This window comes from Periplaneta americana, chromosome 11 (genome assembly GCF_040183065.1).
Source record: "Periplaneta americana isolate PAMFEO1 chromosome 11, P.americana_PAMFEO1_priV1, whole genome shotgun sequence".
NCBI classification, from domain to species: Eukaryota; Metazoa; Arthropoda; class Insecta; order Blattodea; family Blattidae; genus Periplaneta; species Periplaneta americana.
The window spans coordinates 11,760,014-11,777,632 of NC_091127.1; the positions used below are offsets into that span (position 1 = coordinate 11,760,014).

General features: G+C 35.6%; 1 protein-coding gene across 1 annotated transcript in view; it reads right to left on the reverse strand.

The window, feature by feature from the left end:
* Positions 1-1,130: 1,130 nt before the first annotated feature.
* LOC138708806 (translation initiation factor IF-2) overlaps positions 1,131-17,619 on the reverse strand; it is a 55,419-nt gene continuing 38,930 nt past the window's right edge. The window contains exons 2-4 of the mRNA XM_069838996.1: positions 13,425-14,102; positions 5,090-5,221; positions 1,131-1,891 (exon numbers count right to left, since the gene is read on the reverse strand). Coding sequence (XP_069695097.1) covers positions 1,559-1,891; positions 5,090-5,221; positions 13,425-14,102 — 1,143 coding nt within the window. The 3' untranslated portion in view covers positions 1,131-1,558. The remainder of the gene's footprint in view (positions 1,892-5,089; positions 5,222-13,424; positions 14,103-17,619) is intronic.

The following is a 17,619-nucleotide window of genomic DNA, read 5'->3' on the forward strand; positions in this document are numbered from 1 at the left end:
GATTTTGAGGTGTTCCGAATCCATTTCTTGGTTTGAGTTGCACAATGGGCAGTTAGGGGACTGATATATTCCAATTCTATGCAGGTGTTTGGCCAAACAATCATGGCCTGTTGCCAATCTAAATGCAGCTACAGACGATTTTCGTGGTAAATCGGGAATTAACTGTGGGTTTTGATGCAGAGAGTTCCATTTTTTCCCTTGGGATTGTGTTATTAAATTTTGTTTGTTGAAGTCTAAGTACGTAGATTTAATAAATCTCTTCACAGAGTAATATGTAGATTTAGTAACAGGTCTGTAAGTAGCAGTGCTGCCCTTCTTTGCTAAAGCATCCGCATTCTCGTTTCCCAGGATTTCACAATGGGATGGTATCCATTGGAATACAATTCTTATATTGAGTGATATTAATTGAGAGAGCATTTTAGTTATTTCTGCTGTTTGAGACGATTGATAGAATAGCTGCTCTGGAGTCTGACAATATAACTGCATTCCTATATTTATTGATGTGGCATAGAAGATTCCTGAGACTTTCACTTATTGCAATGATTTCACCATCAAAACTTGTTGTTCCATACCCAAGAGATCTATAAAGTGAGAAGTCCTCCAGTGGCTTAAGGAGGGAAAGTTGGTGATTAACAAGATCTCCCAGCTAGGCCCAATTGGACCCTTCGACCAACAGCAGGTGCGGTCCTCCAGACATTCTGGGGGTTGTGTGTGAATGAAGTAGCCACCAAAACGTTAAAATATGGTGTTCACTTAAATCAGCTACAACTTGCCATTTAACTCCAATATGAAATGAGTACCATTAAGGTAAAATTATCTTTTTCATAATATATTTAATGGTGGTGTGGTGTAGATATTTATATGCGTGGTTCTCTTCAGTATTGGCTCGAAAGAGAGTATCTTTCATTATTATGGAAGCAAATAACTTTCAGAATGGCTGGTATTCTTCATTGAAAATAAATCTGAAAAATTTTTATTTGAACGTCTAATGAACTTAGTTCGCAGCAAGCCACTAGTATTTATTTATTTGGGGGGATGATTTTCTTCCCCCTCCCCTCGGGAAGAAATCTGAATAGGCCACTGTTTGCGACTATTGGGGAAAATACTGCATAATGAAATAATTGAATGTATAATTTTTATACAAATATAAGTGTTTTATTGTAGCATTAACTGCATTACATGTGAATTGTGAGGACATACATCGTGCTGAGCACTTATTTTGAAAATACAGTAAAAAAAAAAAAAAAAAAAGTAATCAGATAGCTTTTTCAGAGTCTCAAAAAATTTGTTTGCAAGCATATTGTAATGAATTATCTATAAGTTTGTTTAAAATTGTTTGAGATCATTATATGGACATGCCAGTATAATGAAAATATGTCGCTACTGAAATTAATTTATTACAACAAATCATAAAATTGCTTCTTCACTCTTCACTGTATTTGCTTAGTACTGTACTTCATCTGTGCACCTCAGTATTTGTTTTCCTTTCACTTCACTTCACATTTTCTCATGTTCACATCACAATTGTAAGTTATTTGTCCAGTTGGAATTGTTTTAATTAGTTTCTGTAGTGAGCTACAGGTTTTCTTGCTTTGTTCTTGATAACGGAGTCCAGATCAATGGAGTCACCATTTGGTAGGACGTATTTGTTGTTCCCGTAGTCCACGAAGCCTTCGTTACTCTGCTTTTTCCTCTCCTCTTCTTCCTTATCGCAGGGAATGCCACTGCTGTATGTGTATTCTCTTCGCAGACCATCGGGGTCAGTGTAGCCGTACTTTCCTCTGACAACGCAGTCCACTCCTATAGTTTCCTCTTTGAAGCTGCCATCGTCGTTTTCGTAGCCCCATGTAATGCTGCCGTCTGCATTGTCTTCGCGGTAACGCCTTACAATCTGTGCAAAAACGAGATTACAGTGTCAGAAATAAAAGTTAAGGACATTTCATAACATTGTAAAATGTAGTACATAGCAAATGATCAGGCATTAAATAACCTGTTTCAATTCGCAATTTCGATATTTTAGTTTATATTATATTTTTTAATATTTATAGCTGTACTGGGTGTAACTGGGTTCTGGTAGACCCCAAATATATTTTACAGTTATGCTACCATTTACATGACACTTGGGAAAGTGTTTAAATGATATAAAATACATAAACATTTGCAAGTGTTATTTGAATACCATTTCCGGTTTAAATGGAACATTCTGTATATTAGTACGTATTTATGCTCCTCCCTAAATTCTGAATCGAATTATGTAAAACCAGGGACAGCCCATCCTTATGTGCTACAGTGCTACAGCACGATGATAATTTTTGCTCAAATAATGTATTTGCAATACCACCATAGTATTTGATCTGCCATTTGACAATTTCCCGTGGTTATGTTCACGACGCGTTATAGAGTGTTCAGTCTTCGCTCTTTGGTACCTCAGGCGGTACGTTGTGCTACTCAAAACTCTACATGAGAATGTAGACAATTAATGCGCATGTGTGAAGCTGTAGTCAGCTTCAGCACAACACAGCTTGGAGATTGCAAAAATAAAGCATAACGAAAGAATGCTTGTTTGTGGAAGAACTCGGAACTATGTACAATGTATTTGGTAATTCAAGTGTCTGACTGCTGCTGCCGTCTACCTGGTTTTTGAGGATCCTCCTGAATCAGTCAACAAGAGACGGAAAATGGGATCCCAGAAAATTGATGCCAAGGAAGTATGTGACTGTATAATTCAGGAAACTACTTATTGTTTCCAGTCTTTAAGCTACCTAGATGCAACAAAACTTTTAAACAGCAAATTTTTTGACAATTTTTCACATAATGTTCCTGAACGCGAACTTGTAATTGCTGTCAACAACTATACTGTACTGAACAAAAGAGTGTTAAAGACACAACTTGGAGTTCTATACAGAAGACCAGACTTCCGGAATATAGATGGAGCTGTTCAATTGTTACAATACACAGTCTCCAGCAATTTACAGGATCCATTCTGTGAAGTAACGAAGTTGTTAAATATTTTGGTTACAAAACCAATGACAACTGCTGAGCCAGAAAGATGTTTTTCTTGCTTGAAACGCATAAAAACGTTTTTAAGGAACACTATGTCCCAGGATTACCTCACTTCTCTTGCAATACAGTCATTAGAAAAGAGTATGATGTCCAAGATGGAGGGTTTAACACCAGGGTAATTGACAAATTCTGCAGTAGGAAGGAACGTCGTATGGATTTCATATTTCGTCACTAGGCGAGTCTCAAATTAAGATAAATACATATACAGACGTGGACAAATTATTAACAAAATTGACGATTTTTATGATAATTATGTTTACAAAATTTGATTTTTCAATTTAGACTACAGTAGACGATTTTGCATATTTCTATCATTACAGTAGACAGAAATATGCAAAAATGTCAACTGCAGTTTAAATTGAAGAGTTAAATTTTGTAAAAATTTATAATAAAAATCTTCAATTTTGTTCATAATTTGGAAATATCCAAAATGTCAACTACAGTCTAAATTGAAGAGTCAAATTTCGTAAAACTATAAAATAAAAATCTTCAGTTTTGCTAATAATTTGGAAATATCCAAAATGTCAACTGTATTCCAAATTGAAAAATCGAATTTTGTAAAAATATATAACAAAAACCTTCAGTTTTGCTAATAATTTGGAAATATCCAAAATGTCAACTGTATTCCAAATTGAAAAATCGAATTTTGTAAAAATATATAACAAAAACCTTCAGTTTTGCTAATAATTTGTAAATATGCAAAAATATCAAATGTAGTCCAAATTGGAGAGTTAAATTTTCTAAAAATATACAATACAAATCTTCAATTTTGCTAATAATTTGTCCACGTCTGTAAGTGTATACAGTAGGCAAATATAGAGATTGTAGCACACTCATTATTTTGACCAGCAGTCGCTACTGTGTATAACATGTCCAGATTTGAAGTGATAGTCTTACTGAGCATGCACGATATGTTATAACTGGAGCTCGAAAAATTCAGGTGGTCCAAATTTTGTTTCTGTGTCTGTACAATATGTGACAAACCTAATATCCATGTGTGTGCAGTTTTCATGTAAGACAACGACCCTAAGAATACAGCATGAAATACAAGAATGTGGATCCTCCATTGTACACCAAAATAACTCCAGCCCAGTCACCAGACGTAAATTTCGAAGCCTTCTTACACTCATTGTATTGTATTGTATTGTATTTATTAACGTTCCATGGTATTCATACATGCTTACAGCTAGAATATGGAACAAGTCAAAAAACTTAATACTATTATAAAATCTTAATTTATAGTCACAGTCTAGATGAAATATATACAGACGAGATTTACAATACAGTCTACTAGTACAACACAAAGTTTTAGTATCAATTTCATGAAGCGTTAATGAATGTCATGGATTCACCTATAGAATAGAAGGCGTGAGAAATTACTTCTTTAATTTGGCCCTAAATAATTTTATGTTTTGAGTTTCATTTTTATATCGATAGGGAGGCTATTAAAAATGTTTACTGTCATATAACGCACTCCTTTTTGATAGCACGATAGACTTGCCGATGGAGTATGAAAGTAATTTTTTGACGTGTATTTATGCTATGAACTGTTGAATTAGTTACAAAGTTTTCACGATTACATACGAGGAAGATTATTAATGAAAAGATATACTGACAAGCCATGGGCATTATTTGTAGTTTTTTTAAATAGTCTTACATGATTCCCTAGATTTGGCACCTACTATTATTCTAATTACTCTTTTTTATAATAGGAATATACTGTTACTATCTGTGGAATTTTCCCAGAATATTATTCCAAAACTCATTACCGAGTATGAAGAGGAAGACTGAAAAATTGCAGTCTTACAAGAAATAAGCCTTTCAATAACATGTTACGCAGATAGCAATCTAGATAATGAATGTTTCCAACCCTTCTGAAAGCGTTTCGTATCAAAGTCATATGAATTGTAGATTTTAGAAAGTGTTTCATGCAGCCTACATCTTTGTTTATGAAGCAAGGTCTGTAGCTTTGTGAGAGCTGAAAAGTTGGAATAATTTTCTGAATTTAAAGTGGATGTGTGCTTACTTGTGCCACTGGTTTCTTCTCCCTCTGCCCCTTGCTGAATTGCTGCTGGGGTGGTGGTCTGGCAGCTTGTTGTTGTCTTGTGTTCTGCTGGGGCTGCCTTGTGAACTGGGGTTCTATAGTTGCCGGTCGAGGCTGCAAAATAGAAATCAACTTCTTATAACTTTATGCCCGACCATGCCAAAATGCAGTAATTATACACCTGGTAGCAGCCCTTTAATGGACCTCATTAAAGTACACCTATTCATTAAAGTTCAGGTTTTCCCCCAATGAGAAAGCAATATGAAAGCGCAAGTATCGATTATTCTCGGATATGCAATCTAAAGACAACTAGCGAAACGTCACGGAGGCTGGAAATCCAATACTGTCGCAGAAGATTATGTTCTGTTACTATAATAATTAGCGTTAATTGTAAATAATATTCAAATAAATTCAATTTGTCATCTCGTTTTTCAATGTCTATATCAATTTCAAGGTTATATCAAGATTAATGTTTATTTTACTCTCTAGATTATATCAAGGTCAATGACATTTGTTTCTCGGAAAAAAATCAACACTTTCGCGTCTACGCACATCTCACAATTTACGAGATTTCACAAGGTCAGTTCCGTTCCCCAGTCAGATAAGAATAACATGAATACTTATGAATAATTTCAAGTTAGAAGTATGGTCGAGCATAAAAAGTCGTATGAAACTTGCCTATAATGGTAATTAAGACACTCGTATGAAAATTATGAAACTCGCTTGCGCTCGTTTCATAAACATACTCGCGTCTTAATTACTACTATTATAGGCTCGTTGCATAATGTACTATTTTGCTACAGTTATTATGTTATTATTTGATAAACTACCATACATGTGTTTTATCACATTATGTAGCTTTCCTGATGGGTGAACTGTTTGACTCTAAAATCACTGTTGTCATCAACATAGTTATTGCCTCCACCATCATACCATCAACAATCATCGCCATCATGATCAGTTAGAGAGACTGACATAGTCTCCTGTTTCACAGTAACTCATGTTTTGCTTCGTATTCTTGGTCGTCTTGTTTCCTGTACCATTTGTTTGCCTGGAATGCAGGTAGTGTTTTCCATTTTTTGCCTGTGATTATTTTTAATTTGTTACTGTGTAATACATTGTTTCATTACGAAGTCAATTCGTAGTACTTGTTTTAGGTTTTAATTTCTTAGTTAGTTTTCTTTGGTCATTAGTGATAGTTAATATTTTAAAATTTATTTTATTGTATTGTTCTGGTGTAATATCCATATAGAAGTATGAAAACAGATATTGCTTTAACCCTTAAGCAGTTGCTGATGACTTGCCTCATGCATAATGTATGTATTTATTTACACTGCAAGTGGGCAAGCACCCGGTGGCAGTGGTATATACAATATTAACAATACACAGTTAAAATGATAAGCAATACACAATAAAATTTACAATACACAATACAATTTACAACACATATACAATTTTATACACAATACAATAAGAATACACAATACAATTTCACACAATAATAATAAAACATAAAATAAAACACCTCATTTTACAACACAACCTACATAATTATGTATAGGTCCTACATAAGTTTCAATAGTCTTTCACTTTACTCTCATCTCATTCCCTGTAGTGGCACTATGACGCATTTCACTGACACTTTAGCACATTTCACTGACACTATAGAACACATTTCATTTATGCTATAAATTATCACTGAACGGAACTGTTCACTGCACTGTAAAACCATAACTTCACTGACTCACCTCGCTTCACTGATACAACAGTTCAAATAAGTCAAATAATTGCATTCTTATGCATACTTATAAACAGAACTACATTTAAACTAAACATTTCTAGTCTAAGACCCTCTTACACGCTATTTTTAAATAATTTACAATTCAAACCAAGTAAGTAAACTCGTCAGCCTAGATAAATATATGTCACCTTAAAAATTAAATGTTGAATGTCACCTTAATTTTAATTTTCACTTTATACACAACTCTTTAAATTATTCTTGAATCTCCTTAAGGAAGGACAGCCCTCAAAGACCGCTGCAGGTAGGTCATTCCAATCATTTATAGTTCTATTTAAAAATGAGAATTTACCTACATCCGTTTTCTGTTTCCTACATTTGATTTTAAAATTATGATCGTTCCTACCATAGTACGTTGGCTTTTCTAACCGAGCCGTTATGTCTACCCATGCTTTCTGACATAGATGTGCTCTGTACAATGATGTTATTCTAGTTTTCCTAAAATTCTAATTTTCCTTTATTCTAGTTTTCCTGTAATAGTGAATAACTGCTCTTTCCTTGTATGTAAAATATTACAGTGGAACATTAAGAACATTAAAAACATTCAATAATAATAATATTATTAAAAAAAATGTTCAAGATTTAAAAATTACAATTTGATAATCTATTAAAGTAAAGATTATTAAATAACTGTGAAAAGCTCGTAAGTACATGACCATTAATGAATGAAAACCACGTAAGTCTGATACTGTATAATACAGTGTTGTCAAATCAATAATTATTTTATTTTCATATACTTATAACTAAATTTAACAAATAAGAATAAATATAATTCAAATTATGTCAAAAGTGTTGAGCTAGTTCACATTTAAATTTGGCTCATCTATCTTACTGTAATCATTACTATTCTTATATGTGTGTTATTCTGTGTTTTTGGCAACCCAGGATGCCTGGGCAGACTATTTCTTGAAATAAATTATATATATTAACATTAACATTAAGAGCTGCGCGGGGTATTGCTGACACTCCAAATATAATGGGTTTTTATGGACTAGTTTTTTAGTGAACAATTGAAATATCGCTCTTTTTTTATACAACTATATGAAATCCTTCAGTACCTATCAGAATATAATTAATGTACAGTTATGGTAATACCACAGTCTATAGTGGAACACAGACTTCTGAAGTGTTCAAGGTCGTACGTAGTTTCGGCCGCTTACCCACCCTCCTCACGGACTTTTCCCTTTGCAAGTTACACTGCAAAAAATAATCTCGTCAGTCTCCTTGTGCTCACCTCGTCAATTCTTTCTTGATCGTCTCAGTTCCATTAAGGCCTATAGGTTGTTTATAATTTACTAGTGAGCGTGTCGTCATTTGTGAAAGAAGGCTTATGAAATAGTGTTGTAGTAACTCGAGATAATCAGGAGAAAGTAACTGAGAAGACGATCAGGAGTGATTAAATGATTGGGACGAAAGTGACAAGAGATGATAAAAAAAGATTTAAGGCAATGGGAAGGAAAATAATATCCGGGACTATTGGGTAGAATGGCAGACGAGACGGCGTGAAATAACAGATTGCTGAGAACATTTTAATAGGGAAATAGCTGGAAGGACAATCAGAACTGAAATAATTTGATCAGAGAAAAATTAATGAAGAAACAAGTGTAGGTGAAATGAAGGGAAGAAAAAAAAGATTGACGAGATTAATAATAGGCCTAGTAAACTGTTTGGAGGGACGATCAAGAGGAAAATTAGATGCTGGACGAGACTATGAAACTGAAAATGAATCATGAGACGGTTAGGAGAACGGAAAGGTGGGCGTGGATCATTTTGTAGGCACTCAATCGCGTCAATACATTTCTTAAAATGTTTAAACTAACACCAAAAGCTGTTCCCATAACTCTGAGTTTTATTGTACATGGAAGAAATAGCGGATGACTCACTGCTAGAAAGATATTAAAAATATTTGTAAACATAGAAAATGATCTCTTTTTTCTGGCTACTCAAATTTAGACTGTGAAGCATACTCGAAGCATAATAGTATTTATTAAGCACAAGTTGTACAACTTTCAGACTTCTTTTTATTTGTTCTGGACACCTGGCTTAGGATCTCGCAGAGTGACGGTGATTATGGAACATTGGTGGAATGACAATGATGAGGGGAAATGGGAGAATTCCGATAAAAAAAACCCTCGCGCCCACTTTGTTCACTATCCAGACGGGGATCGAACTCGGGTTACCACGGTGCAAGGCAGAGAGACTAATCACTCGGCCACAAGTTATTGAATGCTTGAAAAAGTGTCTACATATATAAAACAGAATAACACAGCTTAAGTTTAGACAACTCTCAGCTATACATATAACACAGAAGAGCACAGCACAAGCTTAGACAGGATACTGAATTTCGGTTTTGTCTTTGCAGTGTAGGAAGTTCAGATTTTTACAGTAGAACCGGTCCCCAGCCCATTAGGGTGGCAGGAGGGTGAGTAAATTTGTAGTAAGAAGAAAGGAAAGTGTGTGACCTTGACAACCATAAATGCTTGTGGACGACTATAGTATATACAGTCACGAAGCTTGAGTTGTGAGGGTACTAGGAACAATAGACTGCGCCGGTACTATTTTGCATTGTCTTTAATGAGGCGATAGTAGCGATCCTAGTGGTTAGCAACTATCTATGGATGCATATTTATTACGTATTCAGCTTCGTATACTAGACTGTGGTAATATTTCAATATTGGTTCACATGTAATAGGTCTATTCGAATATCTATTCACTCCTAATCATAATTTACTTTTTATCTTCTTTTCCAGACCACTTTCTTGATTTTTTGTGTGCACACAGTCATTACTTAACATCCATTGTTATTATTTGTTACACAGATATGGTCAACTTAGTCATTGTCACTATTTAGAATAGGAGCGGGGAGTGTTGCCGTCACTCCACATCACTTAAACCGTTATAATCTCGAGTATAGGAATTCCGATTTCAAAAAAGTTTACAGTTATTGTTGTCTTACCAATTCTAAGAAAGGTACTGGAAGTTTTAGAAGTACAGGCTTACTCAGTATTAGTGATGGGCGAAGTTGTTCTTTTCCCGGAACAGTTCCGACGGTTCCGGTTCCGAAAAAATACTATGTTCCAAATAACAGTTCCGAAATAACAGTCACCAGTGGTGATGAGTCGGAGTCGTTGAGTCGTTCAAACGAACGGTACAGTACCCTCCCTCTTCACCATAGACAAATAACACCATGCAGCTCACACTGGAGCACTCATAGGCATGACATAGTACACATTCTTATCTATAGATGGCACTGCAATGCACATTCGAATCGATTTTGGAAAATTGCTGTGCATGCGGCAGAACTCAAAAGCTTAATGTTAGTAATTACACAGCTGTTGACTACAAGGACAGAATACAACACTTTGTTTTCGTACATAAAGTTATAAAGATATGGTAGCCAACTAAAAAAAAAAAAAAAAAAAAAAAAAACAAATCATTAATTTTTATTTTTACTTTTCTTAATGCACAGTTATAATAATAATAATAATAATAATAATAATAATAAATATTACAATTTCATAAATAAAAAAGATATATATTGGCAGTACTGAAACCTGGAAACCCCGCAGTGGGTTAGTAAAATGTTGGAATCGCATCTTTACCAAAGTGTAATTTAAACTTCGCATTAAACATCGCTCTCCAAATCAGTACTTATATGGGTAGTTTCCAACAAATAATGCTACAACATTTTTGTCGTTCTTTGATAACAGAGAAGATAGCACAAAAACTTGTGCTTGTCAGACTTAACCTCAACAAACGACATACAGACATTGTAACTAAACCACTCATTACCATTTACGACTTTAACCTTTGTATAGAATCAGCTGATCAATGAATTAATAATAGTATGCGTACTTTATGACTTTGTAGAATGTTTATAAAACAGAATTAGTCAACTAATGGTGAAATAAACCATAAAGCGGGCATGAATATTACAGATTATTAAATACTTACTATAACATTACAGATGATTGGCCAGTCTTACAAATGTTGATATTAAAGTTCGCGCCACCGCAAGGATTTCAATTTCCATGCGCCCCCCTCCAACCACGTGAGAGTTTCAAATATTAACTTCATCCAACGAAGTTCCAAGTACAACATAAAGAACAACGAGAACAGTGTAACTGCTGCTGTCGTTGGTTCATCGGAACAAGCTCCGACGTTCCGACTGTTATCTCGGAGTCGGAACATACCTTGTGCAACGCGGTACTGCGAGCCCGCAACAGCTGGGCAAGTGAGCAGCTCGGAGTCGGAACACTGTTATTTCGGAACAGGAGGTTCCGACCTACTGTTCATTTTTGCAACAGTTCCGAGACCGGAACAGTTCCAAAATAACTGTTGTGTTATTTTTTACCCATCTCTACTCAGTATGTATATGTGACTCGGCCTGCACGACTACTTAAAGGTTAAAATATTTTAGGATTTTTATACTTTTTATTTTTATTAATTATAGATGTCGTTAGAGAGAGGGACTGATGGAATGTGTCTTACACAATCTTTTTCAGTAATTTTCTGTGTCTTGTCAGTGTATTTGCATGGATAAATATATAAGAGGATGCGAAACTTAATGAGTTTCCCGTAATACATACTAGAGGCGCTGTTGTAGAAATTGATCTTGCTGCCATCTATTTCTGGGAGGGGCGTTATTACATCTAGCAGCGCACCAAGTAGCGAAAAGAGTAATTACTCCATGCATTTAGCAGCGCACCTGGTGACGAAAATGTTAAACTGTGCAGAAAGTATTCCCTCCCACCCTCATCGATATTCGAAACTAACCCAATTTAAAATAAAACATTTACATTTTTATTCCTCATAGCATCTTCTACTGAAAATTCTTACCGGAGGCAACAGGAAGATAAAACACACGATCTATTTTACACTACCCAATTAAAATATAACCAGACAGAGACAAAAAATAAAGCAAAAGGTTAGATAATTGGGATTGTATTCTTTGGGTATTTATTGTACAGCACAATGGAAAAGTCTGCAAGAACTACTTAGATAGTTCAATTTATTATATTACTATTACTTTACAATACATTCAACAACACTATTTTTACAACGTCCATAAACATCACTGTTTAACATACACTGCTTATACACACACGTATCACTTTATGTTCACTTATTAGCAAGTTTCAGTCCGCCATCTTCATCTTCGACTCTCCCGTACAGCAATATCTCGAACGGATAAATAGAAAACTCTCGGTAATGTACCCAACACGTAGTTCTAATATTCACCACCTACGACGTTGGGCGCTGATCACCTTATTTCAAACCCCCAAATCCAGATGGTGCTGACCGCAGTTTCGCATCCTATTATATATTTATCCATGGTATTTGTTACAATGAAACCATGTGTATTTATTTTTAATACTGCTAGAAAATCGTGTCTCAGGCTGTAGATTAATATTTGTATATAGCTTTTTTTTTTTCTAAAACCATTTTAGCAAAATGCAACAATGTAAATTTTGAGATATTGACATATCATTTAATGTAATAACAATGTGTCTGGAATAACATGACCTTAGAGATAATGGGATATATTTTCATATTTAGTTTCTTCGATTGTGTTTGGACTTATTTAGGCCTACACAGATATGTTATTTGGGGCGTTTAAGGGGTTATGTACAGCTTACAGCAGTAAAATTTTTGGAAATGTTCAAATTTTTTTTCCTCCATTACTGTACCTTGTACAATAATGAAAATTAGTATGTGTAAAACACTGTCCTTCTGCTATATGAAAAAAATATTTTTACGATTTAAAAGAAAATTATTTATAGTTTTCTTTTTCAAAATTCAAAATAGTGGCAGTTTACTTTGCAGTGATGAAGTGTTTCCCTCATAACTCATAAACCTGTTAACTTTTTCATGTTCTCTCTCTTTTATTTTATTGCTTAAACTCATGTTTACAATATCATGCTCTTTCAACTACTTTCCTTAATAAATAATATTTTTTTTTATTTTGTGTTAGAAGAAAATACTGATATTTGACCATTTTTTTTAAATTAATTTTCTTTTTATCATACAATCTATCAAAGGTAGAAAAGTAATCTTGCATCATATTGTAGATATGACATGCATAAATACACACAAAAAATTTCATCACAGAATGTTGGATAGTTTTTTAGTTATGTGGGAAACGCTTCATCACTGCACAGTGAACTGAATTTTGAAGGAAAAAAAAAAAACGTAAATAATTTTTTTAATCGTATTTTTTTATATATAGCAGAAGGACAGTGTTTTACACATACTAATTTTCATTGTTGTACAAGATACAATAATGGAGGAAAAAAATGTTGAATATTTCCAAAATTTTACTGCTGTAAGCTGTACCTAACCTCTTAACACACAAAATGTGTGGCAGATCCCAGGTCTGTGACAGACCGGTAGTTTTCTTCTGAATTTAGAATTTTTCAGGAAGAGAAGTTAACACTAAGTTACCAAAATGCTGCACAATGTGTGCATTATTAATTGTGAGGAATCTGTTCATTAGAGAGTATAAAATTAAGATATCACCTGTTGTCGAACTTGCTGGCGTACGGGAATGATGTCTTCGACAGGTTGGCGATACTGCTGCCTTGTGGGAATGGGAATGTCTTCGATTGGCTGTCTCAGTTGCTGGCGCGTGGGCACCGGAATGTCGTCTATGGGCCTCTCGGGTCTGAAGGCGGGCCTGGTGGGACGGAACACTGCCGGCTGCAGGTTTTGTGGTCTGCTAGGCAGACTGGATGGGAGTGGAGTCGAACTGGGGATGGGCAGAGGCTGGGGGTCTGTCTCCAAGTCGTCTTCTGGCAGTTCGTCCTCGATGGGGTCTTCTTGTATAGGTCGAGGAGAGATGGTGCTCACTGGGGATAAGGGACGGGCCTGGGCCAGGATGGCGGGCAGGGGTGGGGTGGGCCCCAGAGGAGCAGAGGTGCTCCTGGAGATCTGGGGCTCCCCTGTGCTCAGCGTGGATGCGAACTGCGGCTGCTGGAGTCTGCCGCCTCGTGCTGTTGCTCCGGGGCGACGCAGCCTTACAGCTGGTCCTCCGGGTGCTCCGCCAGGACCTTGCAGGACTCTTCCCTGCGGTCGGGGACGGAACTGCGGTCTTCCGGACGATAGGGGTATAGATCCGGGAATAATAGCTCTTTGTGGCACAGGACTTCCACCAGTTTCGTCGTCATACTGCGCCAGAGCACTTCCGCACAGTGCAACCTGCCAAAAAGATATACCATACTTTTTATTGTGACTTCACACTACGTAAGTATGTCGATCTTGCGAGAGTTATGAAGTATCGTACGTGATTCATATTGGCGTTTTCACTTTTAAGGCTCGTAAATTCTGCGGCCTTCAAAGATTTAGGCCTGTCGAATTCCATTTTTTACTTTGTTTTCTGATTTGACTGTCAGAGACCTCTGTGATCTCACATAAGTTAGTAACACAGTCTTTTCGAAACTTGCTATAGGCCTACATGGTAAATACTAGTGGTCGTCACCACTCGCTGAAATGAGTAGAGTGCATGGAGGTTAAGGAAATATGCTCCATAATAATAATAATAATAATAATAATAATAATAATAATAATAATAATAATAATAATAATACTTACTGGCTTTTAAGGAACCCGGAGGTTCATTGCCGCCCTCACATAAGCCCACCATTGGTCCCTATCCTGAGCAAGATTAATCCAGTCTCTATCATCATATTCCACCTGCCTCAAATCCATTTTAATATTATCTTCCCATCTACGTCTCGGCCTCCCTAAAGGTCTTTTTCCCTCCGGCCTCCCAACTAACACTCTATATGCATTTCTGGATTCGCCCCTACGTGCTACATGCCCTGCCCATCTCAAACGTCTGGATTTAATGTTCCTAATTATGTCAGGTGAAGAATACAATGCGTGCAGTTCTGTGTTGTGTAACTTTCTCCATTCTCCTGTAACTTCATCCCTCTTAGCCCCAAATATTTTCCTAAGCACCTTATTCTCAAACATCCTTAACCCCTGTTCCTCTCTCAAAGTGAGAGTCTTGTAAACCTTGCAAACCCACAAGCCGATGTATTAAAAACAAAGTTATCAATCAATAATAATAATATAATAATAATGATACACAACATTTTAAATACCAATGATGTAAATTGTAAACAATTTTAATAATGACCCCCCCCCCCTTGACAAATTTCTGTGTACGCCACTGCTATCATAGTCCGCTTGAATGTAGTACAATCCTTGATTTTTCCTGACAACTCTAAGAAAAAGGTCGATGGAACGACGCGTTACGGTTCTGGATTGACTGTGTATATACGAATCGTTCCATTCCACCGTCAGTCTGGAATTGATGCACCGGGACCGACGCGTTTTGGAATGATGCAAAACCGAATGTTTATGGGGACCTTTACTATTTATTACACGTCATTGGTCCTTAGGATCTCATCAAGAAACTCTGGTATTAACCCTTAAATTGGCAAAGCTTCATTTCTTACACTAGTTTGTCGGACCGTAAAGAAAACAACTATCGCAATGTCCATATTTTATATGTTGTACAATATTATACTATTGTGAAATTTTAATTCTCATACCAATTTTTTCTATTCTATTAAAATTATAGCATATAGCCTATTAACCTGTTGTATCCTATAGGATACTTTGTCAATGTAAGGGTTAACGGACAAACATAAAAAATGTCTTAGGCGAGAAACGAACACACAACCGCAGCTTCCATGCAACATAAAAACTGTTCATTTCAGAGTTCACACATGTTGAACTAAAGAATATGGCTTACTGTATGTATTCATTACGAAGGTTTTGGATAGACGTCCACTTAGATCGCATACCCATTAATTAAGTAAGAATTCGAGGTCTTCCTGAATGTGTAAAACTGCAGTAGCCAGTAAACAACTACCTTTTCCGCGTTTTTGGCGCCTGCACATAAAAACTAGTCCATGAAAGTTATATTGTTAATAGTACAGATTCCATTCAAGGCCGGTTTCTAAACTCCTTCCGCATCAGTTATATTTCTGAATATTAATTGTGTACAAACCGTCAGCTAAGCAATTTATCTTCCTCTCATCGATACTCGTTGAGATTAATGTAAACAGAGGTCAGTATTATAGAACGCGCCCAAATTGTAATCTCAGTTCATTTTCGGAACTTGGTTCTAAATTAATCTCCAGTCATGTCTTTATACAACCGGCTCTTATAGAGTATAGGCTACGGTTTAGATATTGGTTTAATTTTTAACCTTTCGTGGAGTCAAGCGACTTTCACTTCTTAAAGGTAAGCGCCTTTGACAGTGCATTCTTGAAATGTTGCCAAGCTGTTTAAAACTGACAACCAGGATAACCATTAGTTTTTCTTACGTAACTGCAAGTTGTGCGAATATTTGCATGATATAAGTAAGGGCCTAAATTCTACTTCCTTTCATTTCATTGCCAAGTTTAATCAACCATAAAATTCATGAAGACAAACATTTTCATGATATTGGGCATCTTGAAATTAAAGTTGTAGTTATTTTTGTTGAATTTTTTTAGGTACTATACATTATACAAACATTGAAATTGTGCTTTAATGCAGAGCCACCGGCGTAGCTCAGTCGGCTGAGGCGCTTGCCTGCCGATTCGGGTGGGTTCGATTCCCGCTTGGGCTGATTACCTGGTTGGGTATTTTCCGAGGTTTTCCCCAACCGTAAGGCGAATGTCAGGTAATCTATGGCGAAATCTCGGCCTTATCTCGCTATCACCAGTTCCATTGACACTGAATAACCGAGTAATCTATATATCGTCGTTAAATAACGAACAAAAATACTTTAGTATTCTTTTATCAATAATTCAGTTCTTCGAAAACTATTATTATTATTATTATTATTATTATTAATAATAATCATTGTGTACGGATCTTATACTATGGAAAACTTGCAGAGTAGGAAATAGTGCATTGTGGTACCTAAATAATTCTGCATAGTCTGATGTTTATTAGTGTTTCTCAAAGTGTGGTCTCGACAACACGGGCAACACGGATTAAATGGTAATAAATAAATGAATATAGTTAACCATATCAAAACTTAACGCACAGTAAGGGTCATATACAAAATATTGAATTAGAATGTCTTTAGGTTCCAGTCTTCAAATGATATATTTTACGTTTTATAAAATTCTAAAGGCTCATTCACAATGAAAATTAAACATAACGTAAGTGTTAACTTAAGAATGTAAACGTTACGGTAAAATCAAGAAATCAAACCATCATTCACGATGGGAACATAAACATAACAGCAAACATACTTGGTAACCATGGAAACATAACAACGACGCCATTTCCTCATATTCTGTCGTATACTTCAGCGCTCCATGATTGTGTTCTGTTTGCAAATTACGTAAGCATAAGCATGAAAGTTTGGAGTTCGCAAACTTTCATGTTAACGTCTTACGGTAATGTTTATGTCAATGCTTATGTGAATCATTGTGAATGATCCCATTTGGTAGCCTGGACGCAAACTTCTGTGTTTATGTCACGGTTATGTTTAATTTTCATTGTGAATGGGCCTTTATATTTTGTTCACCGAAACTTTGAACATAAAATAAGATTAATTTTGAGGTCAACAATGTAGGAATATAATATGTTCGAATTAAGTAAGGTTAAAGTTATAATATTTTATGAAATGCTATTGGGTGAAAAACCGTAACGTTAACGAGTAAATTTAAAATGAATAAAATCGAAAAAATTGTAGTCGATTACC